This window comes from Syngnathoides biaculeatus, chromosome 11 (genome assembly GCF_019802595.1).
Source record: "Syngnathoides biaculeatus isolate LvHL_M chromosome 11, ASM1980259v1, whole genome shotgun sequence".
Classification (NCBI taxonomy): domain Eukaryota; kingdom Metazoa; phylum Chordata; class Actinopteri; order Syngnathiformes; family Syngnathidae; genus Syngnathoides; species Syngnathoides biaculeatus.
The window spans coordinates 19403640-19420934 of NC_084650.1; the positions used below are offsets into that span (position 1 = coordinate 19403640).

Below are 17295 nucleotides of genomic sequence, written 5' to 3' on the forward strand. Positions count from 1 at the left end.
ACACACAAAGCTCAACGAGCCTCTCAGGTAATTCAATATACAGAGGTTTTGTGCAAGAAGAGTGGGTTCTCCTCGCATTTAGAGCCCAAGCCAGTCCCAGAGCCATTTAAGATGTTAGCCTCTAAATTTAACCGGGAGGAAGAAAAAAAAAAAAAAAAAAAAAAAAAACATTTTAAAAATAATCTACCTAAAGAGTTCAAGGGAGAGGGATGGGTGGGGTCGGGGGTTACAACAGGCTGAACTAAAAAAAAGAAATTGCTTAAATACCCGGTCTAGAACCTTCACTTTTTCCAGTAAAGATTGTGGCCATCGTGGGGGGGTTACATGGGGTTAGTTGTCCGTGTGTTTGTCTGTGTACAATATGAGTCGACGTGGGTGTCGTTGGGTGCTATGTCATTGTATTTAATACGGGGTGCCCTTTGACTCACAGTCAGTCCCCCTTCTCGACGGATGGGGATCAAAGAGGAAAAAGAAAACGAAGGATGTCGGGTGTACAAATTCCCCAAATTGTGTGTGCTTCTCCTTCCTCCCCAAAAGCTAAAAAGAAACAGGTCCCTTCAAATTTTAGATGCTCAAAGGAATGCTTTAAGTGATTTGACTATTTGGGATGGGTGAGTGAGGCTGGGGGGGAGTGAGAGGGGAGGCAGCAACAACCAAACCTGCAAGGACACTAAATAAAACCAAGTACAGGTCGGAGGAATAAAATGGTGGGGCGCTTATTACCATTACAAGTCCGCTGTTAGTTCGTGGGAGGGAGGGCAGGTCGGGTGGTTGGGCGGGCGGGCATGACGGAAAAGAAATGAAGGCAGACGGGGTGAAGAGAAACAACACATATGGGGGGGGGGGAGGGAGGGTAGAGGTACTCTGGTGAGGGGAGGCGTGGCTCAACGAAAGCACTCCAATGGAAACCAACAAGATCTTATTTTAAACTTTTCATTTGTATGTGTTTTTTTTGTTTTGTTTTTGTTTGTTTTCTCTTTACATCTCAAGCTCCCCAAACTGTTGCAGTAGAGCTGCTTGGCCATGATTTTGCGCCACCAACACTACATTGCATACTTTTGTGTCCATTCCCGGGCTATTTTGTTGTACCTGGAAACAGACAGACGTGGTGACAAATCATTAGAACTCTTTGGATGTGGCGAGAGTGAAAATGTGCCCAAAAAATGCACTTTAAACATTAAATAGCTTCTTTGTAATGTATTCAATTACTGTAATTTCCAGCCTACAAGGCACGACTTTTGACGTGCTTTCAACCCTGCGGTTTATGTGGCGATGCGGCTCTTTTGTGCATTTTTTCCAACGGCCGCGAGGGGGCACTCAAGTGGAAGAGGTCAAGAGTGAGACTGGTGGAATATATGTGTCGAGGAAGTGACTTTTACCAGTCTGGCGCTGTTAGCGCCGTGCTAGCGTGTTACTGCCATGTCTCTGTGATTTTTACCGGTATGTTTTTTTTTTTTTTTTTTTTTTAACCGACCCTGTTAGCGTGGGGCTAGCGTTAGCACAACACTAGTCTTAAACTATGTGTATCACCTTTGTAAATATCTCGTATTTAAATGTGGGTTGCAATGTGGGCACTTGCGGCTTTTACACACCTGCGGCGTACGTATGTACCAAACTGTATTTCCCTTACAATTGTACTGGGCGAGCCTTATAACCAGGTGCGCTCTGTAGGCCGGGAATTACAGCAAATGGTTAAAATGGTTTTATCCGTTTTACACAAACTACCAATTTGGAATAGGGCTTGCGCGCGCGCGCGCACACACACACACACACACACACACACACACACACACACACACACACACACACACGCACACATAAAAACTCTCGCATGACTCGTACTCCTAAAATGGCTACTTTGGTTACTTCACCCAAGGAAAGAGAAATACCATTTTGAATGTTAACCATCTGGTTCAAGTGCAAAATGTGACTTTGTAAATTGTCACCTAACTGACAGTTTGAATGTAGATGTTTACTCAGACACGTTCCTAAGAACACTTGAACAAAGAAATTAAATAAAAGAAGCCGTTCCAAAGACAATTCACAGGTATATATTTGATTAACAGTCAAAGATCCGTGATAGTGCAATATTGTTATTATTGCGGCTGTAGATGACATTACCAACCACAAATTAAATGAACAACTGACTTGGCAATCAAAACTGAATTATCAGTCATCACAGATTTTATGACTTCATTAGATTAAGTTTGAGTGCTTTTTCTGAGCAATTCGAACTGAACTGAACCAAAATGAACACTGGAAAAAAACAAACATACTTTTCCCTGTCCGTCTTGTAGATACGGGCGATCTCGGGTACTAAGGGGTCATCCGGGTTTGGGTCGCACAGCAGAGAGCAGATGGACAGAAGAACTGGGAATGACATGTCAGAGATTCATTAGACAACATTCAAATTGTAAGTTAAATATAATAAAATTTTTGTATTACGCTTTACATGTTGTGCAGGCAACAGTTTACATATTTTTGTAAAATTTGTTGTGAAGCAGCAAGTAGATGGGATGTCCCCATGGAGAAGACATGAAGCACTTGTGTCCCCATCAGTACATGCAAATAAAAATAAAATACTTTCGCGCTTTAACTTCCTCCCGTAAGTAAATAAACACAAATATACCCAACCACAAAAGATGACCGTTTTACACTAATTTTAACAAGAAATCAAATGCCACATACTACTATTATGTCTGCAACGAATATTCTTCAATTGTTTACAATGTATTGTGTACACACTGACCAGGCATGATGACCACTTGTACAATATCAATACAACCAGCAATAAACAGAAAACAGAAAATACCCAAAGTTTGGGGATCATTTCAGAGAGTAAACCTCCATCCATTTTCTGTACCGCTTATCCTCACCAGGGTCCTGGGCGTACCGGTTGGTAGCTAATTTAATGTAGCCTACCACCGTGAGTTCGAACGAATTGTAATCCCTCCGCTGGCGACCAAGAATAGACACAGCCACCACTGCACTTTCAATCGCTTTATTGAACAAACGCTAAGAAAGCAAAATACCTAACAAGCACATTTGCTCATGAGCTGCCGATGGCCACAACCCAAACCGAGTCCCTCCAAATGCAATCTGGGTAATAGGTTCGCCACTTAAATCTACACTGTAATTTGCTGACTCCTATGACGCACAACAGGCCAGGGCCTGCATTTAAAGCCATACACATTCAAACTCACAGATACTATTCAAAAATAGCTGCACCTCACATGCACATTTACTGTTGTATTATGAACAAAGCCTTAAAATCTATATTAATAATATAACAAATAGATGGTCTCCACTTATACCGATTTTCATCTTTTTCACCAAGAACGAGGGACTACTTTTAAGGTTATTAGTAGTGGTAGTTTGCAGTATTGTCGGACCTCATCATTCTCATGTTACTATTGTTTACTATCTCGTAACAAATGGAGGCAATCAAAAATATTACACGTATTTCATCACGATGGCGTGAAGTTCTTCACTACAGTAAACGACAACAAATATATTTGATGTAGTGTCTGTATTCAATTTCATTTCATTGTGTTTGTGGTCATAACATTCTGGGTGTGCAACCTGCAAAGTATCAAAGTAAGCTAAAACAAGTCCACCCACATTAAATAGATTTTAAAAATCTTTAACACTTAAATTGTTTAGATTAGGGGATGTCATCAATCTTTGCCAACTTCAGTCCTGTGAAGCTCTTTGCGACTACATTGTGATTGATTGCTTTACAAATAAACTACTTCTTGACACGTAAGAAATTATTACCATCTGACCAAGGCCAAAATGATTTTGGTAAAGCCGGGATCCGTCATCTTTTTTTTTTTCCTGAACAATGCGGATTACTGCCACCTGTGTGTCCCAGCAGTCGCAGTGAAAAGACCCCTGGGATAGGAAAACAGCTTTGCTTGGTTCCAAAAATTCTTGTGCCGTGATTACAGCGAACACAAACATGTGCTTTGGGAGTTTGAAGGCCAGAAACAAAAGACGCCTAACCTTTGGAGATGGTGAGAGCCGGAGACCACTGTGATCGCAGGATGTCCAGACAAATGCTGCCGTTGCTGTTGATATTTGGATGGTAGATTCTTGTGGTAAATGCAACCTACAAGGACACAGACCCGACCGAGGAGGTCGATTAGGGCCAACAGGCAGACAGAAAAGATACAGGAAACAGTTTGCTTATGCGGTGAACAGCATAACTTTTACTTTACTGCTTCTATTTTTCCAATCTGCATACCTTTGGTGGTTTGAAGGGGTAGTCTGTGGGGAAGTGGATGGTCAAGAAGAAAACCCCGCCTTGGTAAGGACTGTCATTCTAACGCGGGAAGACATTGAAAAACATTTAGCACGACACGTGCAAAGGTGCTTCATGGATATACAATAAGATTACACAATGTAATAAGCTTTTCAAACGAGAAATTACCACTGAGGAGAATTACTTACAGGCCCCATTATTGTGGCTTGCCAGTGAAAACCTGAAATACAGAGGAATTGATTAAAAGGGGATTTGTATTTTTATTTTGTTTTTAGAGACACCAAAAGTATTTCTTAATAAAAATAAAAAGTAACTTGTTGTGCTTAATGATTTTTGTCTTCACATTTGTTGTACACGTGACATATTTTAACAATGCTTTGGAAGACTACCAGTGTGCTACTCATGGTGCTAAATGAGGGTGACAAAAAACAATAGCTCTAAATATTATTGGTAATATCTAAAGTAAACGTGCTATGTATTTGATTCAGTTTTGGTACCTAATTTGATTGTGTTGTACTTACACAAGGGCAGCTCTAGTTAATGGACCACATGACAACAAAATCAAAACATCCATGAACAGACAAATAAGATAAAACTAACACATTACGGAAATGTTATTTTCCGACAATATGTACTTTTGAAATTTTTTTAATGGAACACAATTATGACCCAGTGTGTTAACAGCTGAATTGTAGCAATTAGGCCTGGATTCATTGGTATGCTGTGGTGGTGCGTAGCTTCCACTCAGCCTCTCGTAAAGGCTGTCAGTCTTTGAACTATTGCCTCTTTTCCCAATGCACAGCTAGACTTAGTTCAAATTTACGCGCATGCCTAGCCCCCCCCCATTTCAATGAAGGTACTGAGAGAAGCCGCAAAAAACACGCCACATAGAAGCCATCACAAAGACACGTGAAAAAAAACCATCATAAGAAGAGAACAAGGACTCCCGTTGACAACCTAAGAAAATGATTTTAATCCGCGAGGAGACTGGGGGGTACAAGTAAAAAAGGGTAACTGCAGCAAAATGGAGACTATGGAGATTTATTACTGCAGCATCCAGATCTGAGGGCCACAGAAACAAGACCAAGTTATTATTCACGTGTTAATTTTTGTCATTTCGAGAGATGTATTCCAAGTGTTACAATCCGAGTTGGGAAGATTACTTTGTCATGTTTGTAGTTGGTTCCAATTACATGTTACTGTTGTAGTATGTAGTAGTGTAACTATTTCAATTAATTTTTCAAACAACTAACGAGATTTGATTACATGTTGATGAATGGTACTTTTTTGGGGCTGGGGGGTGAATGAATGCATGAGCAGGACCACTGGACGTTTCCTCTAAAAATGGGGTCTGTCTTGAAAAGAAAATTTGCAAAATAGAAAAAATATGACAAAGAGACAGATTATTTATTTTATCTTTGAATGAACTTGACAGTTGAGTTTCTCACAGCATTAAAAGTTTTTCTAGTTAAAATCCAGTTAATTATAAACTTGCTGGCAAGACATAATAAATATGTAAATATATTTACATGAGTCACAAGCATTTTCATTACAATGAATTTGTTTATTATAGCCTAAGAGGAATTATAAAAATTATTTATGAACCAATTTATCGTGTTAGCTACTTAAAAAATGTTTTTGTGGAACAAATTAGATTTAATATAGCTACTGTAATTTTAATGTGGCAAGCAGTGGCTAGAAAGAAAATGTATTATTAACTTGAGGTTATCTTTTTCACCAGAACAATTTTTTTTTGCTTGACAACATCAGTGTATCTGGAACATTTTTAATTAATAATAGCTAGTATTTTTTGTCAACTAGCACCTAATACACAGTTGCAAAAATATGCCTTATTTATTTACTATTCTAACAAAGAATACATTTAGTATATTGTCATTTGCACATTGTTAATATACGTGAATGATATTGGTTGATAATTTGCTCTTTTCTAGTTTGTGTGTGTTCACCATCTAGTTTTGTGCAGTGTGGTGGGTGTGATTTCTTTGTAATGGAGGTGGTGAGGCCATTTATTATTAGAATATTCAATCAATAGTCAATAGGAGAATCAATTCTAAAAAGATGTGATAGGGACAGCAGTGTAAAAGGCAATAAGGGAACAATGAAGAAAAGAATGAGGACACGAGTGAAGTACAGATGTGCGTGGTATTGTGCCAAGAAACATGTATCCTGTACAGTGTGCCCTTGTCCATTTGTAGTTCACCACATTGGAACCTCACATGTTCATTGATTTTGCTCAGGTTTTTTTTTTTCTTTTTTCATAATGAGCTGTATTTTCACGAACTTAAAAGTCTTAAATTCTCTGCTTAATAGACAGGGTGCCTTATATTGTGGCGCACCTTATGAGCACGCTGCGTCTGTAAGCTGGAAATGTTGTTTTGTGACTAGTCCAATGAAATACACCTGAACACACTGGTTACATTGTTAGCATGTATACTTGCATGTGTTTTAGCATATATGCAAGCTAGTATATGACCGTGCTCACGAGGCAATTAGGAAGAAATGCAATTTTTTGTAAGCACAATGTTATATTGCCTCACATACACAGATGATGTTGACAAGTCATTTCTCAAGATGTTGCTCACGCTCATGGTGTCACATCGAAATGAAAATTGTCACACCATTGCAAGGACAATAGCTTAACTAGCAAATAATAAAACAATGACCAAGTATATAATTGACGCAAAACAAACTTTAAACACTATTTACATCCTCGCAGCATACTTTGTGGCACCAAGGAGGTCTTACACTCTTACTTGAATACAACATTTGGCTACTCTACCAGGATCTGTTAACAACTCTTGACTACATCGCTCTGTTCCGATATTGTTGTTTGGTTTGACATAATCTCAGAAGTCCAGACTGATCACTTAACAAATGTCCTTTGTTTTTACAGACTCCATTTAGATGGAGACGGTTGGTAACGCAATTGTTTGCGCAAAAAAAAATCCCTCAAGGACCATTTTTGTTTTCAGTTACTTTTGAGTAAAATGTAAGCTATCAAATTCCACATGATCGAAAAAACTTTAATGACCACTTAATGGATCACTGTCTATCCTTACACTCTACATATTTTGAGATGAGCTGACCTTCAATGACTTCAGATGTAACCCGATAAAACATCAATAAACATTCAATGCTTTAAAAGCGTGTAAATGTATGGCGTTGTCAGAAGACTTAAGTAACTTGAAAAAGGGTACTAAAAAGTGAGTCGAAATGATCCATAATGAACAAATTGATTAGTGGAAAACCATTGACAGAAATTTATTAGTTAAACAAAAACATATATACCTACTACATTTACTCGTTTGGTCTAAATATTTTTGCTTAGTAGTTATTTATGGTTGCTAAAATATAAAACTTGCATTTTATTCACGCCCTAACAGTATGGGACCAATGTATTTGTTTCCCAACTGTTATTAAACTAGCTTTCATGCTCCATAAACTGCACTGCAACAAGGTGGCAGTTTTACTTTTTACAGGTCTTTTATTCCTATCCTATAAATAAATCCTAAAAAATCACAACAATGGAAAAAATTCCAGCTTTGTCTGATTGCTGATATTTCAGCACGACTGCAACCCTGGTGAGGATACGCAGAATGAAAAATGAATGAATGAATAACATTTGATATTTGGTACCATAACTCTTACTGGCAATCAATGCATCAAGCCTGCGACTGATTGACTTCAGACTGTTGCATTTTTCATTTGAAATGCTTTTCCAGGCCTTTACTGCAGCCTCTTTCACTTTCTAGTTTGTTTCTTGGGGTTTCTCGCTTCGGTTTCCTCTTTAGGAGACAAAAAGCATCCCCTATTTGGTTAAGGGCTGGTGATAGAGTTAGCCAGTGTAAGAGCTTTCACTTTATCCATCCGATTAAGCCCTTTGCTGGGTTGACAATGTGTTTTCAGTCATTGTCTTGTTGCATGACGAAGCTTCTCCTTAGTTTGGATGCATTTTTCTGTCAATTTCCGTATAAAACGTTTTTTGTAGACTTCAGAATCCATTCTGCTGATACCATCGCAAGTTACATGATCAATAAAGACCAGTGAGCCCACTCCATAAGCAGCCATGCAAGCCCAAGCCTTTACATTACCTCCACAGTGCTTCACTGATTAGCTTTTGTGTTTTTGGTTCACAAACTTCTTTTGCTATACTTTGGCCTTTTCATCACTTTGGTAGAGGTTAATCTCAAGTCTTATCAGTCCATAAAATCTTGTTCCAAAATGTTTGTGGCTCATCTCTGTACTCTGTCTTTTAGCCAATAGTCAAGTATTCAGTCTTCCGCATATTGACCCCAACTGAGACAGCTGATCTTAAAAGGTAGCAATTTTATGACACCTGGGGAAAACCTCATGATCAGCGTGTGAGATTTCAAAACATTTTCTGGGATTTAGGAGTTAGCTGATTTTCCACCTTCTCTTGGCTTCAAAATGCTTTCCCTTCCTCCCATTGACGACTCTGAGGTCTTCATGTTTGCTGAACAGCAAATGCACTATTCAGCGGTGAAACCCAAAGCCAAAACCAAGCATTGTCTAATGTTTATGCAATCAATCCAAAAGCCAACACTGAGCAACTAGAAACACCTGTCAGTCAGATGTTCCAATACTTTTGCATTTGAAAAGTGGGTGGCTTATAACAAAAGGCGCTCTGTCCCGAGGTGTTTAACATGTACATCATTCCATAATAAACCAATAAAAAGTCATGGAGAAAAAACTGAGCAACCTCGTTTCTTCACTTTCTGACTCATTTTTATAGCTTGGTACAGCTAAAGATTTGTTTGGACAAATCTAACAGTGACAACAAAAATAGCTTTTACAAGGTGTAATGGCTAATCTATCCATCATTTTCTTGATAACCAAAATCACTGGGAAAACATGCTTAACCATGTCAAATTGGACAAAGGATTATGGAATCAGTGGCATTTTTGTCATGTCAAGATAGTAGTGGTAGGCATTATAATTTATAGGAAATTGGAGAAACAAGGCTTGTCTAATAAGGTTTTGAATCAATATATGTATTTTGTATTCATTTGATGCATTTCGAATTTATTTATTTTTTTAATGTTATGGTTTTATTCTGCTGCTCTTTTGTGGAAATACGGAGTCATGTCTTTTGAGAACTAATTTCTCACATGATACAAATAGAATGTTTTGCTGTACATTTCAATAGCATGTCAACACAGTATCTAATCGTCCTTATTCAACAATGTCCACTCTTAACGGCTTATGTTCTTCTCTTTGCCTTTGCTGTGTGACGTCTATTCCGCCCGATGCTGGTCACGGCATGCCCCTTGATGCATCTGGAATTTGTTTCAGTGTTTTGTAGCAGATTTTGTTCTCTTTAATGGCTGCTTCTATGCTCTACTCTTCTCACGCTGTTCTGATTTGGAGAGACTGTTTCAGGATCATGTGATGTATCTGTTCCAGATATCTCGGTGCGTGGGTGACAACAGTGGTGGTAAAGCGCAAATACATGTTTGAATCCAAACTAGTGACAACAACAAAATTCAAGAGAAAGCAGAGAGCAGGTGGAGAACCTGACACCGAATGAAAGCATGAATGAATGAATACCTTAAATTGCAGACAGCAATCTGATTATACACAAAATACCACCTTCAAGAGATCCAGATATTTTTTTTTTTCATATGGCTGGTCAACAGGTTTAGGGCTTAAGCTCTTAGTTTATAAACACCATAACCCAGTTCATAATCTTAATTACAAGGTAAAAAAGAAAATGTTTCCATTTCTCCTCTTAGACAATAAAGGACAAACTCAGATAAAAAAATACCCAATCCGCATCGAGAGCCTAAAATGACATTTCATCAACAATTCGATTTAAAAACAACCCTAACCCACAAAATGAATGCATCTATACACCCATCCAATATCTAAGCTGCTCATCCCCACAAGGGTCACGGGAGCGCTGCAGCCTATCCCAGCTATCTTTGAGCAGGCGGCGGTGTACACCCTGAACTGGTTGCGACCCAATCGCAGGGCACATAGAAACAACGGTTTGCACTCACAATCACACGTAGGGGCAATTTAGAGTCTCCAAAGGATGCATGTTTTTGGGATGTGGGAGGAAACCGGAGTGCTCGGAGAACTCCCACGCAGGCAAGAGGAGAACGTGCAAATTCCACACAGGTGGGGCCGGGATTTGAACCTCGGTCCTGAGAACTGTGAGGCCGGTATTCGAACCCTGGTCCTCAGAATTGTGAGGTAGATGAGTTAACCAGTGATCCACCGTGCCACCTGATTGCATCTAATGTTACTTTAAAGTTTCTTTATTAAAAAAAAAAAAAAAAAAAAACACATCATACAAAAAAATTTAATAGTCATATTTATGAATATAATTAGACAAGTACAGCCTGAAGCTTTTGACCTCCCCGGTAGTTTACATGGATGAACTTCCTCTTGTGGTCGTGAAGTAATATTGTGAATAATACAGTCATTCTGCTCAGGGATATATTGATGAGAAGAAATCGAACTAGCTGAGTACAACGGAAACGTGTGGCATAAAATCAATAAAGCCCATAAAAAATGTTGTGGTTCCGATTTCCTCCATTTCAGTACTAGGGCCAGTAGGTATTTTTTTTTTTTTTAACATAATATTTTTACTCCGTCTCCTTTACATGGTATCACCATTTTCTTATCAGTTCTCATTAATTCTCTCTCTCGTGCACAAGGAGATCAAAACTCATGATGGCATTTCGCATTGCGAAACACCGTAATATTAGCAGAGATGATAAATAAACGAACACGGCGGAGGGTAGGTCCCAGATGCAGGAAGCCGAGATGTTAGTGTGGATTTTAGGAAGGATTATTACCAGACAGAGGTCATACGCGGGAAGGCAGTTCAAAAGGGTGACGGTACAAAATATACCCAAAAAACACGAAACAATGTCAAAAATCGGACATGTCAAATCATAAAAACGTAACTTGACTTGATATGGCTCAATAACACTATGACACGAGACGAGGCACTTAAACTAGCTGATGCTCGTGAACACACATTAATATACGCACAACGATCTGGCAACAAGTGGCATTAAAAACAAGGCTTATAAACACAATGTAATCAAGGCGCTACGAGGTGCAGCACCGCGTACAAGGAAGTGGCACATGGCCGCGCCGCTGCCCGCCATGGCTGCTGCCAAACACCCGACTTAACTCTGTTCTTTCGCGATGACGCGGAGAGCCTGGGCATGCTTTTGCGCTGCGCATGTGGGCGTCGACAACCACGCCCCTGACATTTATGTAAAAATGTTAGGGTCGGCGGGAATTTTTAGAGTTGGTCGGGAAATCGGAACCAGAAGCAGTTTCTTTTTTTTTTTTTACCCATAATACGACAGCATTGATAGGTTGGTTGTTGGACTCGTTGATTGTTGGGCTTGTGTAGTTGTAATTTGCCCTGCAATAAACACTCAAATGTTTTGACTGTTTCAAACGAAAGAAAAAATGCCCAAGTATTTATTTTTGCCTAAGGGAACCACTTAACTCATTCACTGCCCGAGCTCCAAGTTTGATACTGTTTGTACGTACGGCAGCTGCCTGTTAATGGCAGGAAAGCGTTAAACTGAATCAGAAGGACTTGCGCAAGGTGGTCACGTCATCAGCACAAGCGAAAGGAGAGCATACGTAACAGCGACTATGGAGTAGTTGCGATCTGCCGTTAAACACTACCAAAGGAGAAGATGGCACGGACAGAGAAGAAAAGCAAGAAAAGACGACAAAATCCCAAGTGTGGGATCATTCCAGACTGAGCAGAAAGGCGGACTAGTGCCATCCCTCAACCAAGACACACACACAGTGCGGTGGAAAAGCCAAGGTGAACGTCTCGCAAATCACTGACCTCAACGTTATCACTACTTACAAGCATAATGTTATCCCTGGGAGGGCTAAGATTTCTATTAATTACCGTTGAAGGTCTGTTCGGTTTATTATAATGGTGAGGAGTAGACTGTGTGTGACCACAACGAGACTTCATTCAGGGTTCTTGCTTTTTCAAGGAACAGTTTTTCTTACTGATCTAAATACACAGAGAGTGTACGAGCATCGTGTTTGAAAGGGGCTACATTTTGAGTCAAGTACTGTAGGTGGAAGAAAAAAAAAAGACTGCAAGTGGCAAAGTTTGTCAATAAAGGTATTAATATGTCATTCCTATCAATGTGTCACTTACAGTATAGTTAGTCTGGCCTAAGTTCTTAAAGAGGCACAAACCTAAGTTTTGTGTTCACATCCTAAAACGCTAGCTGCTCAAGTGAAGTTGCATAACTGGTTCCTTATGCCTTTTTAATGAATAACCTGTTTCTTTTTTATACAAGAAAGGGTGAGAAGAAAAAAATGATAAGTTTAAATGATTTTTTTTTTCTGTTTGAAACTGCCTCGCCGAAAATATTTTTAAAGAAAATGCAGTTTTCTGCTCAATGTGAATGTAATAAATAAAATATAATAATTATCTCCAAAAAGAAATACAAATGGTCAAGATTTTTTAAGTGAAATTGCTGATTTTTTTCATGTGTTCATAATTGCATTCTAAGCAAAATATAATTTGTCCAATAAACTAAAAATTTGGTAGGATACTCACATTGTAAAGTACTTATTAGCTGGTGCTCTGGTTTTAATATGTTCAAATATAGTATGTTGCGAGTCTTTGTGTTAATTTTGTGTTCAAGACTCCATAAATCCATTTTCTGTGCCGCTTATCCTGACTCAGGTCATAGGAGTGCTGGACCTTATCCCAGCTGTCTGACATTTAGGTGAAAGGTGGGATACACCCTGAACTGGTTGGCAATTGAAGGACACATATAGACAACAATTTACACACACACACACACACCACACACACACACCACACACACACACCACACACACACACAACACACACACACACACCACACACACACACACACACACACTTTCACACCTATGGGCAATTTAGAGTCTTCAATTAACCTACCATGCATGTTTTTGGGATGTGGGAGGAAACCGGAGTACCCGGAGAAAAGACCAGGCAGGCATGGGAGAGAACATGCAAGCTCCATATAGGGGTGGCCGGATTTGATCCCGGGTCCGAAGGAACTATGAAGTGGATGTGCAAACTCGACTTTACACCGAGTTGATCAGCCTGGTAGGATTGGCCAATAAGGTGATCGTTTTTTGTCATAATTTGTCCATCATATCAGTGAGGTCATCAATCAGCTCCAACATAGACATTTACTCCGCGTCATTGTCGTATGCAGTATATCTGATGCCAAAAGAGTTTATTTCTATATATTTATATATTTACGTGTACTTTGTAGTAGTACTGTAAATATCTGACGGCCAATAAAGTTTGAAAAAAAAATCCAATCGGAGAGACAAGACGTGATGTATGGATCAAAACCAATTTGCCCTTTTACAATTGAACTATGTCAGACTGCTGCAATAAAATCTTGTATTCCAATACAACCCCATTCCGCTTTTAACTGTTCAACTCAAATGCGACTGTGGCGATGACAACACGAGTTGATCGCACTCACTGTATTATAATAAAATTTGGGGGTTTGTGTTGGTGGTCACCGGTGCTCAGGACAGAAAAGGACATTCGTGTAAGGCTTGCTTGAGGTTATGTTCATGTAATTTTAATACGATGCAGATCCCAACAAGGCAACATACATACATAGATGAGCAAGCTATTGCTAGCCCTCGTGGTTATTTGTAAAAATGCTGCCGTTCTGTTGAAAACGAACTGACCAGAGTAGTGAATTCAAACCTTTTAGGAGCCAAGGCACATACTTTTACCTCACTGGCATAAATAGACGAACAAAGATCCATAACTTATCGTAATTTTTTAATAATCAAGTACCCAAGTATAAACAGTGAATGAACAGGTCATTTAAATAGACGCACTACTCCATCTGATCGGATTGGTTACCTGTCTTTTAAACTTTTAAACTCGGCGATCGGCCCTAAAAATTCTGATTGTGTAAAATCTAGTGCGAACCTGGAGATCACCGTGCCACCGTGTTTAAGACTGAGAACACAATATTCAGTCAGGACCTTTTAGGCAAACGCAGAATAAAATAGATTGTAAAAACAAAAAGGTGTTTGAATGCAAGTCTTTCACCATAGTTATCTAGAATTATTAATGATGCATCAAAAATTGTTGACCAAAACTAAAAACCACAAATGAAGAACCCAAGGATGAAAATAGAAATAGCCTAAATTAATTACATATATGGCTGAGACTATGCGAACCCATAGAAATTCACTCATTCCAGAACAATTTATCAGAATTTCCATATTTTAAAAATGATGTCAAGAACTTTACCGCGGAAGAGTTCTTGCACTATGTTATATATGCAATAGGATAAGAAATAATTCTGCATACTGTTCAATTGCAAAACAATCATAACTGTATAATCGTAATCGCTAATTATGGGATCATTATTCAACAGATGTGAAGTGACTGTTAGCCTCCGTGGTTCGCTTCCATGGTTCAGCATCTTATTTAGCCTTATGAGCTGTAGCTCGTCGTTGGTAGTTAGGGCGGAACATAACAAGCATTCCCCCGAGTATCCGGTGGAACATCAGAAAGCAGTGAGGTTGGACAAATGTACAATGTGGACCCGTTTTGTTTTTTGACAATATAGTGTACACTACCACGCACTGGCCAGTGTTTTTCCCTGCATCCTAATTACATCCTATTTCGGATATTTTATTTCGGTGACAAATGTCTTCCAGGCTGAAACTGAAAATGCACTTTTGGGCCATTTCGGCTGAATACTTATCCAACTATTATGGAAATTTGACTCTTGAATATGGTAGTATGGTAGTAAACGTACTGTCATCTCCTACTGGTCCAGCAGAACACTGGGCTGGAGGATCCCGTGCGAAGTCGTTCAACTCCTTAAGAAAAAAAAAAAAAAAAAAAAAATACACTGTTAAGTAGGAGCCAAATCTGCATTAAAGTTTCAGGACCTGTATATTGTAAGATTCTAAACAATGCAAATCATCACACCAATAAACTGTAACAAGATCACACCTAAAAGATGTGTTCCATGAGAGCAGGGTTGTACGAATTAGATGTAGAAGAAAAATATCAAATATACCTGATTTCAAATATTCTTAATCGATAACAAAGAGCAAGAACTTTCTGAAAAGTACGTGTAGTGTTTGTGGAAGTATGGTTTTAATGAAGATGTTAAACCCGGTAAAAACCTATCCTAGTCCAAATGGAAAAGAGGTTGCTGTCACAGCACATGACGTTTTGAAGTGATGTTTTTCCTGTTTTTGTTGTCTTGTGGGAAAGTAGTTTTCAGGGAGTGATTAAGAATGGACTCCCATTTCAAACTGTTATGGTTTCTGTTTGCTGTTGGTTGGTATTGTTTGGTGTGAAATAAATTTGTGCCTGAACTATTGTTGGGTCCTTTGAAATTTGCTGCATACTGAATCATGTTAATGCAAAATGCATTGTTTATATTCTCTCTGGCATATTAATCTGTTAGGTTGCTTAGTGAATCACAATAGTATGTAGGTATTGCAGGTAATGCCTGCAACAAAAAAGGCAACACTGAGGGGACTGAGTGACAACAAATATGTTATTACAGACTTGGTTCAAGTGAAATACTCCAGTTGTGAAAACGTTAGAGAGTGGAATTCCTACAGGATCAACGGCAACGTCTAAACACAAAACAACGGTCATGTTGGGATGTCTAACAATAGCTAGAAAAGGACCAGCTAATATAATCCAAGGAACGGTCAATCGTCGTCCTACAGTTCCCTCGTTTCCGCGGCGAACGACGTCATTCCGAGCTTTGCCACGGCCGAGTTTCATGTCGATGACAAAAAAAAAAAAAAAAAATTCATGCCGTAACTTTTTTCCCTCCCCTGGTAAAATAACGAAAAATACTATTAGAGGTTGCGCATTGTCAAAGCAATGTGATGACAGCAGCACAAGCACAAAACTACTTCAGGCGACATCCTTCTCACGTATGGACTGTCATAATAGTGGCAAATGAATTACACCCACCCATTTTTAAACTACATGGTTGGGTAACTCACTAAAAAATCCAAATTGTCATTCTGACAGCAATTAAGCAAGCGGAAGAGTTACTGTAAATTTCGTCAACTTTAGCATAGCTGCTAGGTGAACAACTGTCAAATGTAGCAGCGAGTAGTCACTCATTTTAACACTAAAAAATGAAGTTTGATAGTATCGTACCTGCGTAGGAGATTTAGCAAAGCGATACGATTGGCGAGAGGCAAAAATATGAGCAACTGCAATCGAGTTCCACAATAATGTTAATGTGTTAGCTTAGCTTCATCAGATGAAGCCTTTAGCTTATCATCGTTACCCCACCACTGGGTCAAATTAAGAAAGGCAGGGTTAATGCACATCTAATGTCGTTCACATACGAAAGCCAGAACATAATTTTTCGCACTAACGTAGGACGATTAAAAGGTGTTTACAGTCAGCTTGTGAAAGAAAACCAGCCAGGGTAAACGGAAGCCCTAGTGTCAATCGAGGTGGCCCATTAGAAACACAGGAAAGCGGCGCATTGCTCCAACTGTCGTCGCTGGCTGGCCGCAGACAGTTATCTGCCAAGTACAGGCCAGCCGCGGTTATTCTGGCAACATCGGGATATTATTCGCAGCCTAATCGGGCCAAACTGGCGCTCATCTGACGGACAACCTCGGAACCAAATCCCCACCATAAGTGCGAAATCCAAGGCCTCGCCGCTCACTTCCTTACCTTGTGGATTCTTTTCAGAGCCATTGTTGTGCTAGCGCTTCTGTCAGGGAAAACGTGCGGTTAAAATGGCGGTTGATCACACACCGACGTAATTATCATAGAACACGAGTAGAGTACACTCGACGATCGCTGATGGCGACTACAATAAGCTACCTATATGAATGTCGAATGGAAACTAAAACGATAGAACGGTAGACCCGCGGTCCTTCCTCCTGCTGCAGCGGCTACCAAATCACAGCGGGCCTGCGCTCGCACAACAGGAACAATGGCAGAACAT

General features: G+C 39.4%; 1 protein-coding gene across 2 annotated transcripts; it reads right to left on the bottom strand.

The window, feature by feature from the left end:
* Positions 1-929: 929 nt before the first annotated feature.
* ube2d2 (ubiquitin-conjugating enzyme E2D 2 (UBC4/5 homolog, yeast)) lies at positions 930-17295 on the bottom strand. 2 transcript variants are annotated; one of them, XM_061835605.1, is made up of 8 exons: positions 17172-17295; positions 17019-17058; positions 15109-15172; positions 4453-4484; positions 4247-4324; positions 4006-4111; positions 2277-2370; positions 930-1089 (listed from the first exon to the last, which is right to left on the bottom strand). In XM_061835605.1, the coding sequence occupies exons 2-8, from the start codon at positions 17040-17042 to the stop codon at positions 1044-1046; spliced, it is 444 nt and encodes a 147-aa protein (XP_061691589.1). In that variant the 5' UTR covers positions 17043-17058; positions 17172-17295; the 3' UTR covers positions 930-1043. The 2 variants fall into 2 exon arrangements, with proteins under 2 accessions (XP_061691589.1, XP_061691588.1); XM_061835604.1 differs by having other exon boundaries at positions 17019-17294.

Bases quoted from the DNA above. Each gene is read 5' to 3' on its own strand.
- ube2d2 (XM_061835605.1), bottom strand. From the start codon at position 17,042: ATGGCTCTGAAAAGAATCCACAAG. The intron at 15,173-17,018 runs GTAAGGAAGTGA...TTTTTTCTTAAG, and splicing joins CTCTGAAAAGAATCCACAAG to GAGTTGAACGACTTCGCACG. The intron at 4,325-4,452 runs GTAAGTAATTCT...TTCCCGCGTTAG, and splicing joins AAGCCACAATAATGGGGCCT to AATGACAGTCCTTACCAAGG.